At 42.8% G+C, this 12,555-nt stretch overlaps 1 protein-coding gene across 1 annotated transcript in view; it reads right to left on the minus strand.

Moving 5' to 3' along the window:
• LOC126095564 (nose resistant to fluoxetine protein 6-like) overlaps nt 1–12,555 on the minus strand; it is a 586,153-nt gene that overhangs the window by 30,331 nt on the left and 543,267 nt on the right. Inside the window, exon 13 of the mRNA XM_049910342.1 lies at nt 5,179–5,287. Coding sequence (XP_049766299.1) covers nt 5,179–5,287 — 109 coding nt within the window. The remainder of the gene's footprint in view (nt 1–5,178; nt 5,288–12,555) is intronic.

A 12,555-nucleotide genomic window follows, 5' to 3' on the forward strand; every position in this document is an offset into this window, starting at 1 on the left:
CGTGTGTATCTTGGCTACGATAATGCTTTGACTGTGCCGTTCATAATAGCGTACCCGCATTCCTATTTTCTTATTCATTATTAAATCCACCTCTGCATTACCCATATTTGATTTTGTGCTATAATCCTGTATTCTACTGACCAGAAGTCCTGTTCCACCTCCCACCGAACTTCACTAATTCACAGTATATCAACTTCAGCCTATCCATTTACCTTTTTAAATTTTCTAACCTACCTGCCCGATTAAGAGACCTCACATTCCACGCTCCGATCCGTACAATGACAGTTTTGTTTCGTCTGTTGACGACATCCTCCTGAGTAGTCCCGGAGATCCGAATGGAGGACTATTTTATCTCTTGAATGTTTTACCAAAGAGAACGCCATCATCATTTAATCTTACAGCAGAGCTACATGTCCTTGGAAAAAATTACGGCTCTAGTTTCTCCTTGCTTTTAACCGTTCGCAGTGCCAGCACAGCAAGGCCGTTTTGGTTGATGTTACAAGGACAGATCAGTCAATCATCCGGACTGTGGCCCCTGCAACTACTGAACAGGCTGCTGCCCCTCTTCAGGAACCACACGTTTGTCTGGCCTTTCAACAGATACCCCTCCGTTGTGGTTGTACCTACGGTACGGCTATCTGTGTCGCCGAGGCACGCAAGCCACCCCATCGACGGCAGGGTCAACAGTTCAAGGGGCGTGCTTGTTCTTATGCAGAAGCAAAAATTAGGAATTGCCTTGGCTGTTTTGGAGGTTACAACGCCAAGAAAAGGCGAGAGAAAGCTGTGGGCAAACAAATCGCTTAAGCAAAGGAAGAAATTCACCCACGCTCTTTTACTAAAGGAGGTGGATGAGGATGATTTTCTCAATTATCTTAGAATGGATAAAGCACGCTCTTCGGAGCAGCTGAATGTAATGAAACAAAGTCGTAATATGCATCAAACACTTACGACACTACTGTGTGTTATTCATTGCAATCAGATTGTCCGGCAACGTTACTACTGTATGAAAGCACTTAACCTTCTTCAATTCTGTTTTATATACCCTTCGCTTATTATATAATTTACGCCTCAAAATCGGAAACATGGACTCTGGATTGATCTGTTTAGAGATTTGCAATGAGGAAGTCAATGCTGCATTTCTTGGTTTCCTATTACTGTACTCCTCCCAGTTAAAATCTCAAAGGCATATACTGTCTCTGTACTTTTGCAATAATTCTGTCCTTTTAAAGTGACCACCCTCGGAATATGTCTTCCTTGCATGTCACTACTGTGCAAGTAGCCTATTTCATTATTGTGCGCCGGCCGCTGTGGCCGAGCGGTTATAGGCACTTCAGTCCGGAACCGCGCTGCTGCTACGGTCGCAGGTTCGAATCTTGCCTCGGGCATGGGTGTGTGTGATGTCCTTAGGTTAGTTAGGTTTAAGTAGTTCTAAGTCTACGGGACTGATGACCTCAGATGTTAAGTCCCATAATGCTTGGTGCCATGTGAATCACTATTGTGCGAGAACATTTCCCGCGCACAAACAGTCAGGCAGTTGGCACGACAGCGTTATTCACAGCGAAATTTGTAGGCTGAAATGGTGGGAGGGTAGGGGGCGAAGTGGTGGGACAGTCAGCTGTCGAGTGGTCATACTCAACCAACTGCCCGACATGAAAAGTTGGTCTGCTGGTTGGCCAATAGGGCTACACTCTACCAATTTCTTGGTCGGCTAGTCGGTTGATTAGTGCAAGTGTAGGGCCTTAACAATGCACAACTGACGTCCTGCACTCACACACAGCTTTACAACAACATCCACATCTACATCCATACTCTGCAAACCAATATGAGGTGCATGACACAGTGTACTTCGCATTGTACCAGTTATTAGGTTTTCTTCCTGTGCCATTCACATACGGAGTGCGCGAACAACGACTGTCTGAATGCCTCTGTGCGTCCAGTAATTATTCCAATTTTATCTCCAAGATCCCTGTGTGTGCGATACGTCATCATCATCATCATCATCAGCCAATTCAATCATTAAATGATGTGGCCTCTTCGAGTCGTGGATTCAGGTAGGCTTTCAGCAGTCTTCTCCAAGTGGGACGGTCTTGGGCAGTTCTCTGCCAGGTGTTACCAGCGATCTTCTTGATGTCTTTGTCCCATCTGTCTGGTGGTCTTCCTCTAGGCCTCCAGTGCTCTCTCGGACTCCACTCCAGTACTTGCTTCGTCCATCTGTTGTCTTTTCTTCTTGCGATTTGGCCAGCCCGCTGCAATTTCAAGGAACCTAGGAGCGATACGTAGGGGCTTGTAATACATTCTTAGAGTAATCATTTAAAGCCGGTTCTTGAAACTTTGTTAATAGACTTTCTCGGGACGGTTTACGCCTATCTTCAAGAGTCTTCCAGTTCAGTTCCATCAGTATCTCTGTGGCACTCTCCCGCAGGTTAAACAAACCTGTGACCATTCGTGCTGCCCTTTTTTGTATACGTTAATTCTTCTGTTAGTCCTAGCTGGTATTGATCCCACACACTTGAGTAATATTCTAGAACTGGTCGCACGAGTGATTTATTAACAATCTCCTTTGTAGACTCATTGCACTTCCCCAGTATTCTACCAATAAACCGAAGTCTGCCGCCTGCTTTACCTACGACTTAACCTATGTGGTCATTCCGTTTCATATCCCTACAACGTGTTACACACAGGTATTTGTATGGTTTGGCCGATTCCAAAAGTGACTAGTTGATTTTTCGTTTTTTGAAGTGTAAGATTTTACATTTATGAACATTTAAAGCAAGTCGCCAATCTCTGGAACACTGAAATCATATCGAGATCTGATTGAATATTTATGCAGCTTTCAGATTTCATTATAGATAACTGCGTCATCTGCAAAAAGCCTGATTTCACCATTACTGTTGTCTGTAAGCTCATTAATACACGACACGAACAGCAAGGGTCCCTGGAGCACATCCGAAGTTACTTCTACATCTGACGATGACTCTCCATCCAAGATAACATGCTGTGTCCTTCCAACCAAACAGTACTCAATCCAGTCACAAATTTCACTTGATTCCTATATGACCATTCTTTTGGCAACAAATTTAGGTGTGGTACTGAGTCAAACGCTATTCGAAAATCAAGACATACCACATCTACCTGACTTCCTCGATCTAATGGTTTCATTATGTCATGTAAGAAAAGTGCAAGTTGGGTTTCGCAAGATCGATGTTTTCGAAATCCGTGCTTTTGGCATTGAGGAGGTCATTCTGTTCAAGATGCCTCATTATGTTTGAGCTCAGAATATGTTCTAAGAATCTACAGCAAATGGATGTCAAGGATACTGGACGATAGTTTTATAGATCTTCTACCCTTCTTGTAGACGGGTGTGAACTATACCTTTTTCCAAGAACTGGACACGATTTTTTTGAAGTATCTACGATAGATTATAGTTAGACGAGGGGCTAACTCAGGCGCAAATTCAGGATAGTATATGACACTCTGTCGGGCCCTGGAGGTTTGTTCAGTTTTAACGATTTCACCTGTTCTTCAACACCAATGACACTAATACTTATTTCATTCGTCTTTTCAGTGGTGCGAGGATTAAATTGGAGCAGTTCTCCTGGGTTTTCCTTTGTGAAGGAACATTTGAAAACGGAGTTAAGCATTTCAGCTTTTGCTTTGCTATCTTCAATTTCAGTTCCTTTCTCATTCACTAGGGACTGGGCACTAACTTTGGTGCCACTAACAGCCTTTCCATATTTCTTTGGGTTCTTTGAAAGATCACTTGACAATATTTGCTACGGTAGGCACTGAAGACAACACACATTGCTCTCTTGACACCCAAACTCGTTTCATTCAGCATCTCTCTATCTATAGCCCTACGCCTTGTTTCACTCCTATTACGCAGGATTCTCTGTTTCATACATGTTTCTTTACAGTGACTGTATACCATGGAGGTTCCCTCCCATTATGAACGGTTCTAGTGGGTACAAAACTGTCCAGTGCAAGCTCAACTGACATACCTTTCTCTTACTTTACAAGCTTAACTGAAGTTCTTCATCAGACCTCGTGGGGGGCCAACACTCTTGGAAGGAAGGATATGGCGGAGAAACAGCCTAGGGAATTGTTTTGAGAGTGAAGCTTTCGGGCCGGGTCGTGAGAGCAGTCAGTAAGAGTACTGCACGCAAAAGGAAAGGTTTCTAGTTCAAGTCTTGATCCGGCATACAGTTTTAATCTGCCAGGAAGTTTCGAAAGAGTGCACATTCCGCTGCAGAGTCAAAATTTTTCGGGAATATCGGACATTTAGACCAGCTCGTATAACTTAGAGGGTATCGAGCTAGCTTGCAAGACAGGATGGCGACCCAGATCCAAATGGAAACCGTGCGGTGGATGTTGGTACAACGGCTATTCTGCGTGTGGTTTTTAAGTGGTTTTCCAAGCTCTTTTAGACAAATGTTCGGCATGTCCCCAGTCTCCACCTCAGAAAAACACAAGACAGTTAAACTACGATAGCACACAGTTTACACGATTCACACACAAATGGCGCACACGCCTTCCCCGCTTAGGTTGACTGAGAACTCTTGGCGACAGGTATGGTATTCGACCACATAGTTCAACTAAAATTAATTTTTAAGTTTTGAAAACATTGGATCCCATACGACTGGATACATTATTTTTTATTTAATTTGGTAGGTACTATATGAATCAGCAGAGGATAAGAACTGCGTGGAGACAAAAATAGAAAAAAAGTATTTACTCAATATTATTGAAAGGAACAGTTGTCACATCTAAGAAAAGATAAAGCCTCTGAAAATGGCGGAAGTGGATGAAGGAATTCATCACTATTTTTAAAAGACGCGTGGAAAAAAGAAAAAAAAAGCAACAGTGTAGGCAAAAGATATTTATTAAAACTGTGTGCCAGACCGATACTCGAACTCGGGACCTTTGCCTTTCGCGGGCAAGTGCTCTATCATCTGAGCTACCCCAGCCCGATTCAGGACTCGTTCTCGTAGCCCTACTTCCGCCAGTAACTCGTCTCCTACCTTCCAAACTTCACAGAAGCTCTCCTGCAAAACTTGCAGAACTTGCGAAAGGCATAGGTCCTGAATACGAGTCTCGGTCCGGCACACAGTTTTAATCTTCCAGGAACTTTCATATCAGCGTACACCCCACTGTAAATTTCATTCTGGAAGAGATATTTACCCTGGGGCAGGAGCACGTTGCACAGTGCTGAGGTTGGCAGCTCCACCATGAGACAGAGCACCAGAGCACAGAGGTAGGCCTCCATTACGTCAGAGAACCAATGCGATACCTGCAAAACAAAGCATGGCATTAAAACCTCTGACGTACAGTTCCACAACTTCACAAAGCACCCGTCTAATTCAGCATCACTGAAGCATTTCGGCTTACTATTAATGTGACACATTTTAAGTAGGTTGTTTAGGTTTTTATGTTGGTAACGTCACGTAGCGCTCTGTATGAAAATCACTGACTGTGTTGTGTGCAGTCTGTGGCTCGCTGGCATTGTTGGAATATTCGCTATTGTAGTGTTGGGCAGTTGGATATGAACAGCGCGTAGCGTTGGGCGGCGAAATAAGCATCAAACGAAAACACTACAAAGAACGAAACTTGTCTGGCTTGAAATGGGAAACCAGATGGCGCTATGGTTGACCCGCTAGATAGCGCTGCCATAGGTCAAACGGATATCAACTGCGTTTTTTTAAAAATAGGAACCCCCATTTTTTATTACATATTCGTGTAGTACGTAAAGAAATGTGAATGTTTTAGTTGGAACACTTTTTTCGCTTTGTGATAGATGGCGCTGTAATAGTCACAGATGTATAAGTACGTGGTATCACGTAACATCCAGCCAGTGCGGACGGTATTTGCTTCGTGATACGTTACCCATGTTAAAATGAATCGTTTACCAATTGCGGAAAAGGTCGATATCGTGTTGATGTATAGCTGTTGTGATCAAAATGCCCAACGGGCGTGTGTTATGTATGCTGCTCGGTATCCTGGACGACATCGTCCAAGTGTCCGGACAGTTCGCCGGATAGTTACGTTATTTAAGGAAACAGGAAGTGTTCGGCCACATGTGAAACGTCAGCCACGACCTGCAACAAATGATGATGCCCAAGTAGGTGTTTTAGCTGCTGTCGCGTCTAATCGGCACATCAGCAGCAGACAAATTGCGCGAGAATCGGGAACCTCAAAAACGTCAGTGTTGAGAATGCTACATCAACATCGATTGCACCCGTATCATATTTCTATGCAACAGGAATTGCATGGCTACGGCTTTGAACGTCGTGTACAGTTCTGCCACTGGGCACAAGAGAAATTACGGGACGAGGACAGATTTTTTGCACGCGTTCTATTTAGTGACGAAGCGTCATTCACCAACAGCGGTAACGTAATCCGGCATAATATGTACTATTGGGCAACGGAAAATCCACGATGGCTGCGACAAGTGAAACATCAGCGACCTTGGCGGGTTAATGTATGGTGCGGCATTATGGGAGAAAGTATAATTGGCCCCCATTTTATCGATGGCAATCTAAATGGTGCAATGTATGCTGATTTCCTACGTAATGTCCTACCGATGTTACTACAAGATGTTTCACTGCATGACAGAATGGCGATGTACTTCCAACACGATGGATGTCCGGCACATAACTCGCGTGCGGTTGAAGCGGTATTAAATAGCATATTTCATGACAGGTGGATTGTTCGTCGAAGCACCATACCATGGCCCGCACGTTCACCGGATCTGACGTCCCCGGATTTCTTTCTGTGGGGAAAGTTGAAGAATTTGCTATCGTGATCCACCGACAACGCCTGACAACATGCGTCAGCGCATTGTCAATGCATGTGCGAACATTACGGAAGGCGAACTACTCGCTGTTGAGAGGAGTGTCGTTACACGTATTGCCAAATGCATTGAGGTTGACGGACATAATTTTGAGCATTTATTGCATTAATGTGGTATTTACAGGTAATCACGCTGTAACAGCATGCGTTCTCAGAAATGATAAGTTCACAAACGTACATGTATCACATTGGAAAAACCGAAATAAAATGTTCAAACGTACCTACGTTCTGTATTTTAATTTAAAAAACCTACCTGTTACCAACTGTTCGTTTAAAATTGTGAGCCATATGTTTGTGACTATTACAGCGCCATCTATCACAAAGCGAAAAAAGTGGTCCAACTAAAACATTCATATTTCTTTACGTACTACACGAATATGTAATAAAAATGGGGGTTCCTATCTAAAAACACACAGTTCATACCCGTTTGACCTATGGCAGCACTATCTAGTCTAGCGGGCCAACCACAGCGCCATCGGGTTTCCCCCTTCAAGCTAGACAAGTTTCGATCTTTGTAGTTTTTTCGTTTGACGCTTATTTTCGTGAAATATTTGGCCCGGTCACATTATTAAGGTAAATACATTGTATGTTCTCTATCAAAATCTTTCATTTGCTGACTATGCCTATCAGTAGTTAGTGCCTTCAGTAGCTAGAATCTCTTATTTAGATGGCAGTATTGGCGCTCACTGTATTGCAGTAGTTCGAGTAACGAAGATTTTTGTGAGGTAAGTGATTCATGAAAGGCATAGGTTATTGTTAGTCAAGGCCATTCTTTGGTAGAGATTATTGAAAGTCATATTGCGTTGCGCTAGAAATATTGTGTGTCTGTTTAGTGACGATCAGAATAAGTAAAGAGAGAACTGTCTGAGTACGTTCAGTTTTGCTCTGCTGTTTGAAAATCAAATAACGTAAGAGGTTTTCCAGCATTGTCATTTTTAATTTTTTCTAGGGGGACATTTCAACATTTTTCACGCATCTTCCACGTGTTGATGTAACTACAAGAATAATTCTTATCACAGCAGCCCTTAAGGGAAAATTAAAATGAAATAATAATTTAATGACTTCGAATGGTGTATGACTATTAAGCAAACATGATGAATAGTTATTTTTATATCTAGATAATTCCAAATACACTTGTTGCTGTCATATAAAACATTTATTTCCGTAACTTAATTTCTGGTTGTTTGTCGTTTTGAAAGCCCCCTCTGTAATTTTTGTATTCATGTGCCCAGAAAAAACATACAAAAATTCAGTCCCCACTAGCTCCGCCTTTTAACTGACTAGTAATTTAAAAAAAAATCCTCAAACGATATGCTGTTGTCGTCGTTATTGCTGTTACTGTGGTCTTCAATCCGAAAGTTGGTTTAATGCAGGTCTCCAGGCTGCTGTATCCTTTAAAGGCTCTTCAAAGCTGCAGCAGCCTACATCCATTTGAAGCTTCTGCCGTATTCATCCTTTGGTCTGCAACCAATATGTTTACAAGCATACTTCCATCTATTACCAAACTGATGATTCCTTCCTGTCAGGATGAGCCCTACCAATTGATATCTTCTTTCAGTCAAGTTACGACATAAATTTCATTTTTCTCCATTTCGGTTCAGTATTTCCTGGTTAATTACACAATCTACCCATCTAATCTTTAGGTTTGTTCTATGTTGTTGTTGTTGTAGTCTGCAGTCCTGAAACTGGTTTGATGCAGCTCTCCATGCTACTCTATCCTGTGCAAGCTTCTTCATCTCCCAGTACCTACTGCAACCTACATCCTTCTGAATCTGCTTAGTGTATTCATCTCTTGGTCTCCCTCTACGATTTTTACCCTCCACGCTGCCCTCCAATACTAAATTGGTGATCCCTTGATGCCTCAGAACATGTCCTACCAACCGATCCCTTCTTCTAGTCAAGTTGTGCCACAAACTTGTCTTCTGAATCTGCTTAGTGTATTCATCTCTTGGTTTACCCTCCACGCTGCCCTCCAATACTAAATTGGTGATCCCTTGATGCCTCAGAACATGTCCTACCAACCGATCCCTCCTTCTGGTCAAGTTGTGCCACAAACTTCTCTCCTCCCCAATCCTATTCAATACTTCCTCATTAGTTATGTGATCTACCCATCTAATCTTCAGCATTCTTCTGTAGCACCACATTTCGAAAGCTTCTATTCTCTTCTTGTCAAAACTTTTTATCGTCCATGTTTCACTTCCATACATGGCTACACTCCATACAAATACTTTTAGAATCGACTTCCTGACACTTAAATCTATACTCGATGTTAACAAATTTCTCTTCTTCAGAAACGCTTTCCTTGCCATTGCCAGTCTACATTTTATATCCTCTCTACTTCGACCATCATCAGTTATTCTGCTCCCCAAATAGCAAAACTCCTTTACTACTTGAAGTGTCTCATTTCCTAATCTAATACCCTCAACATCACCCGACTTAATTCGACTACATTCCATTATCCTCGTTTTGCTTTTGTTGATGTTCATCTTATATCTCCTTTCACGACACTGTCCATTCCGTTCAGCTGCTCTTCCAGGTCCTTTGCTGTATCTGACAGAATTACAATGCCATCGGCGAACCTCAAAGTTTTAATTTCTTCTCCATGGATTTTAATTCTCACTCCGGATTTTCCTTTTGTTTCGTTTGCTGCTTGCTCAATATACAGATCGAATAACATTGGGGATAGGCTACAACCCTGTCTCACTCCCTTCCCAACCACTGCTTCCCTTTCATGCCCCTCGACTCATAACTGTCATCTGGTTTCTGTACAAATTGTAAATAACCTTTCGCTCCCTGTATTTTACCCCTGCCGCCCCTGTATAGACCGTCTATATACTACTTCCTCCCTTCTGTTTTCCCTTCTTTGCTTAGAAACGGGTTTCCATCTGAGCTCTTGATATTCATACAAGTGGCTCTCTTTTCTCCAAATGTGTCTTTAATTTTCCTCGTGAGATAAGCCTCTACATCTTTACATTTGTCCTCTAGCCATCCCTGCTTAGCCATTTTGCACTTCCTGTCGATCTCATTTTTGAGACGTTTGTATTCCTTTTTGCCTGCTTCACTTACTGCATTTTTGTATTTTCTCCTTTCATCAATTAAATTCAGTATCTCTCCTGTTACCCAAGGATTTCTACTAGCCCTCGTCTTTTTACCTACTTGATCCTCTGCTGCCTTCACTATTTCATTCCTCAAAGCTACCCATTCTTCTTCTACTGTATTTATTTTCCCCATTTCTATAGCGTCACATTTTAAAAGTTTCTATTCTGTACTTGTCTGAATCGTCAGTGTTTCAGTTCCGTACAAGGATACCATCCAGAGAAATACCTTCAGAAAAGATTTCCAAGAGCTTAAGTTTAGTCTTAGGTGCCAAAGTCATTAATACCTCCTAATATCGCGTCGGATCTCCTTTTTCCCAGTGTCGTGCAGAAACTCGATGTCGTATGGACTAAAAACAAAAATCGTTGGAAATCCGTTGCAAAAATATTGAGCTACGCCGCCTTTATAAGCGTCCATAATTGCGAAGGTGTTGTCGGTGCAGGATTTTATGCACAAACTCTCCTCTCGATTATGTTCCATAAATAACTGACGAGATTCTTGTCGGACTATCACGGCGGCCAAATCATTCGCTAGAATTGTCCAGAATGTTCTTCGAACTATTCGCGAACAATTGTGGCCCCGTGGCATGACATCGGTGTTCAGGAACATGAAGTCCATGAATGGTTGCAAATTGCTTCCAAGCAGCCGAACATAACCATTTCCATTCAATAATAGGCTCAATTCGACCAGAGGAGCGAGTCCATTCTATGTAAACACATCCCGCACCATAATAGGGCCACCACCAGCTTGCACAGTGCCTTGTTAACAGCTTGGGTCCATGGCTTCGTGGGGTCTGCTTCGCACTCGAACCCTACCATCAGCTCTTACCAACCGAAATCGGGTCTCTTGTGACTAGGACACGGTTTTCCAGTCGTCTAGGGTCCAGCCGATATGGTCACGAGCCCAGGTCACGAGCGATGTCGTGCTTTTCTCGAAGGCACTCGCGTCGGTCGTCTGCTGCCATAGCCCATTAACGCCACACTCACCAAACGGATACGTTCGCCGTATGTCCCACATTGATTTCTGCGGTTATTTCACCCATTGATGCTTGTCTGTTAGCACTGACAACTCTATAAAAACGCCGCTAGTCTTGGTCGTTAAATGCAAGCCGTCGTCCACTGCGTTGTTCGCGGTGAGAGGTAATGCCTGAAATGTGGTACTCTCGGCACGCTCTGGACACCGTGAAACTCTGAATATTGAATTCTCTCTAATGATGTCAGAGGAGATAGAGGACAGTCTAGTATCATGTCGCCGAAATCAGTGCTACAGAGACATCGTAAGTAAGTGAAATTTCCGAATACTGTAACCAGTATAATTTCAATCAACAGAGTTATCAACCTCAATTTCCTCTTTATAAAGGTAAAAAGTTTTTTTAACAAAAATCTTTTAATATTCAAGATCGCAATTACGCAAATTTAAATGATTACTAACTCTAGCTGATTATCTAACCGCATTGAGATCTGAAATGACAACAGAACATTGCATTAAGAAGGAACACTAGGTGTGTTACATCTATATTATTTAATTAATTCTTTTACATTTTCTTCACTTATTGTATTTTACTGTTTATATTACATGATGGTATTTTTGTTATTATGTGTACTCGCGCGCCACCTAACAGCACCCTGCCTTTCCTTGTGCCTGAGGCAAGCAAAAATGGCTCTGAGCACTATGAGACTTAACTTCTGAGGTCATCAGTCCCCTAGAACTTAGAACTACTTAAACCTAACTAACCTAAGGACATCACACACATCCATGCCCGTGGCAGGATTCGAACCTGCGACCGTAGTGGTCGCGCGGTTCCAGACTGTAGCGCCTACAACCGCTCGGCCACTCTGGCTGGCTGAGCCAAGCAGCCTGTTTGTTTGCATACATCTCCGAATGGGCCAAATAGTGTACTGGTTGTTCCGAAGCTATCTGCTCAGATTAATGCAGGAGGTAGGGAACATCAAAACAAACATATTTAGATAATGGACATATGGTCTCTGAAGTCAGCTTGTAATGTTAAAGAACATTTTTTATTGGTGCTGACGTAAGTTGTTGTGTCGGTGTCGCTGACGGCAAATGCGTACTGACGTTCGAAACTGCTCTGTGTACGGGTGGTTGGCTCTGCTTGGAAACACACCGATTCATTCGCATCACCGCCTTTTGACAACAATGGCAATCTCCTTGTAAACACACCAACTCTCTCGCGATCATTACCGCCTTGTGACAACAACAGTGAACATGAAGCAGATTACATTTGCTGAAATGGCTGACTTGCATCTGATATACGGGTCTGTGAATGGAAATGAACAAGCTGCAGTAACAGAGTATCGACAGCGCTTTCCCAACCGACAGGTTCCACAACAGCAAACATTCGGACGTCTGCATCGCCTACTATGTGAAACAGGCACTTTCCGTGCAAGTGTGCGTGATACAGGTCAGAATCGAACAGTGAAAACTCCCGAAATGGGAGACGTCATGTTGAGGACACTCCATCTACATGTACACGACGCCCTTGGCGTCAGACATACAGGGTGACAATTATTGAACTATATGAAAAAAACGTAAATTAGTTACATACTACGGCGTGCACACACTTTATTCAACATGTAAACTGTGGTGTCACCG

The sequence above is a fragment of the Schistocerca cancellata genome, chromosome 8, assembly GCF_023864275.1.
Source record: "Schistocerca cancellata isolate TAMUIC-IGC-003103 chromosome 8, iqSchCanc2.1, whole genome shotgun sequence".
Lineage (NCBI taxonomy): Eukaryota > Metazoa > Arthropoda > Insecta > Orthoptera > Acrididae > Schistocerca > Schistocerca cancellata.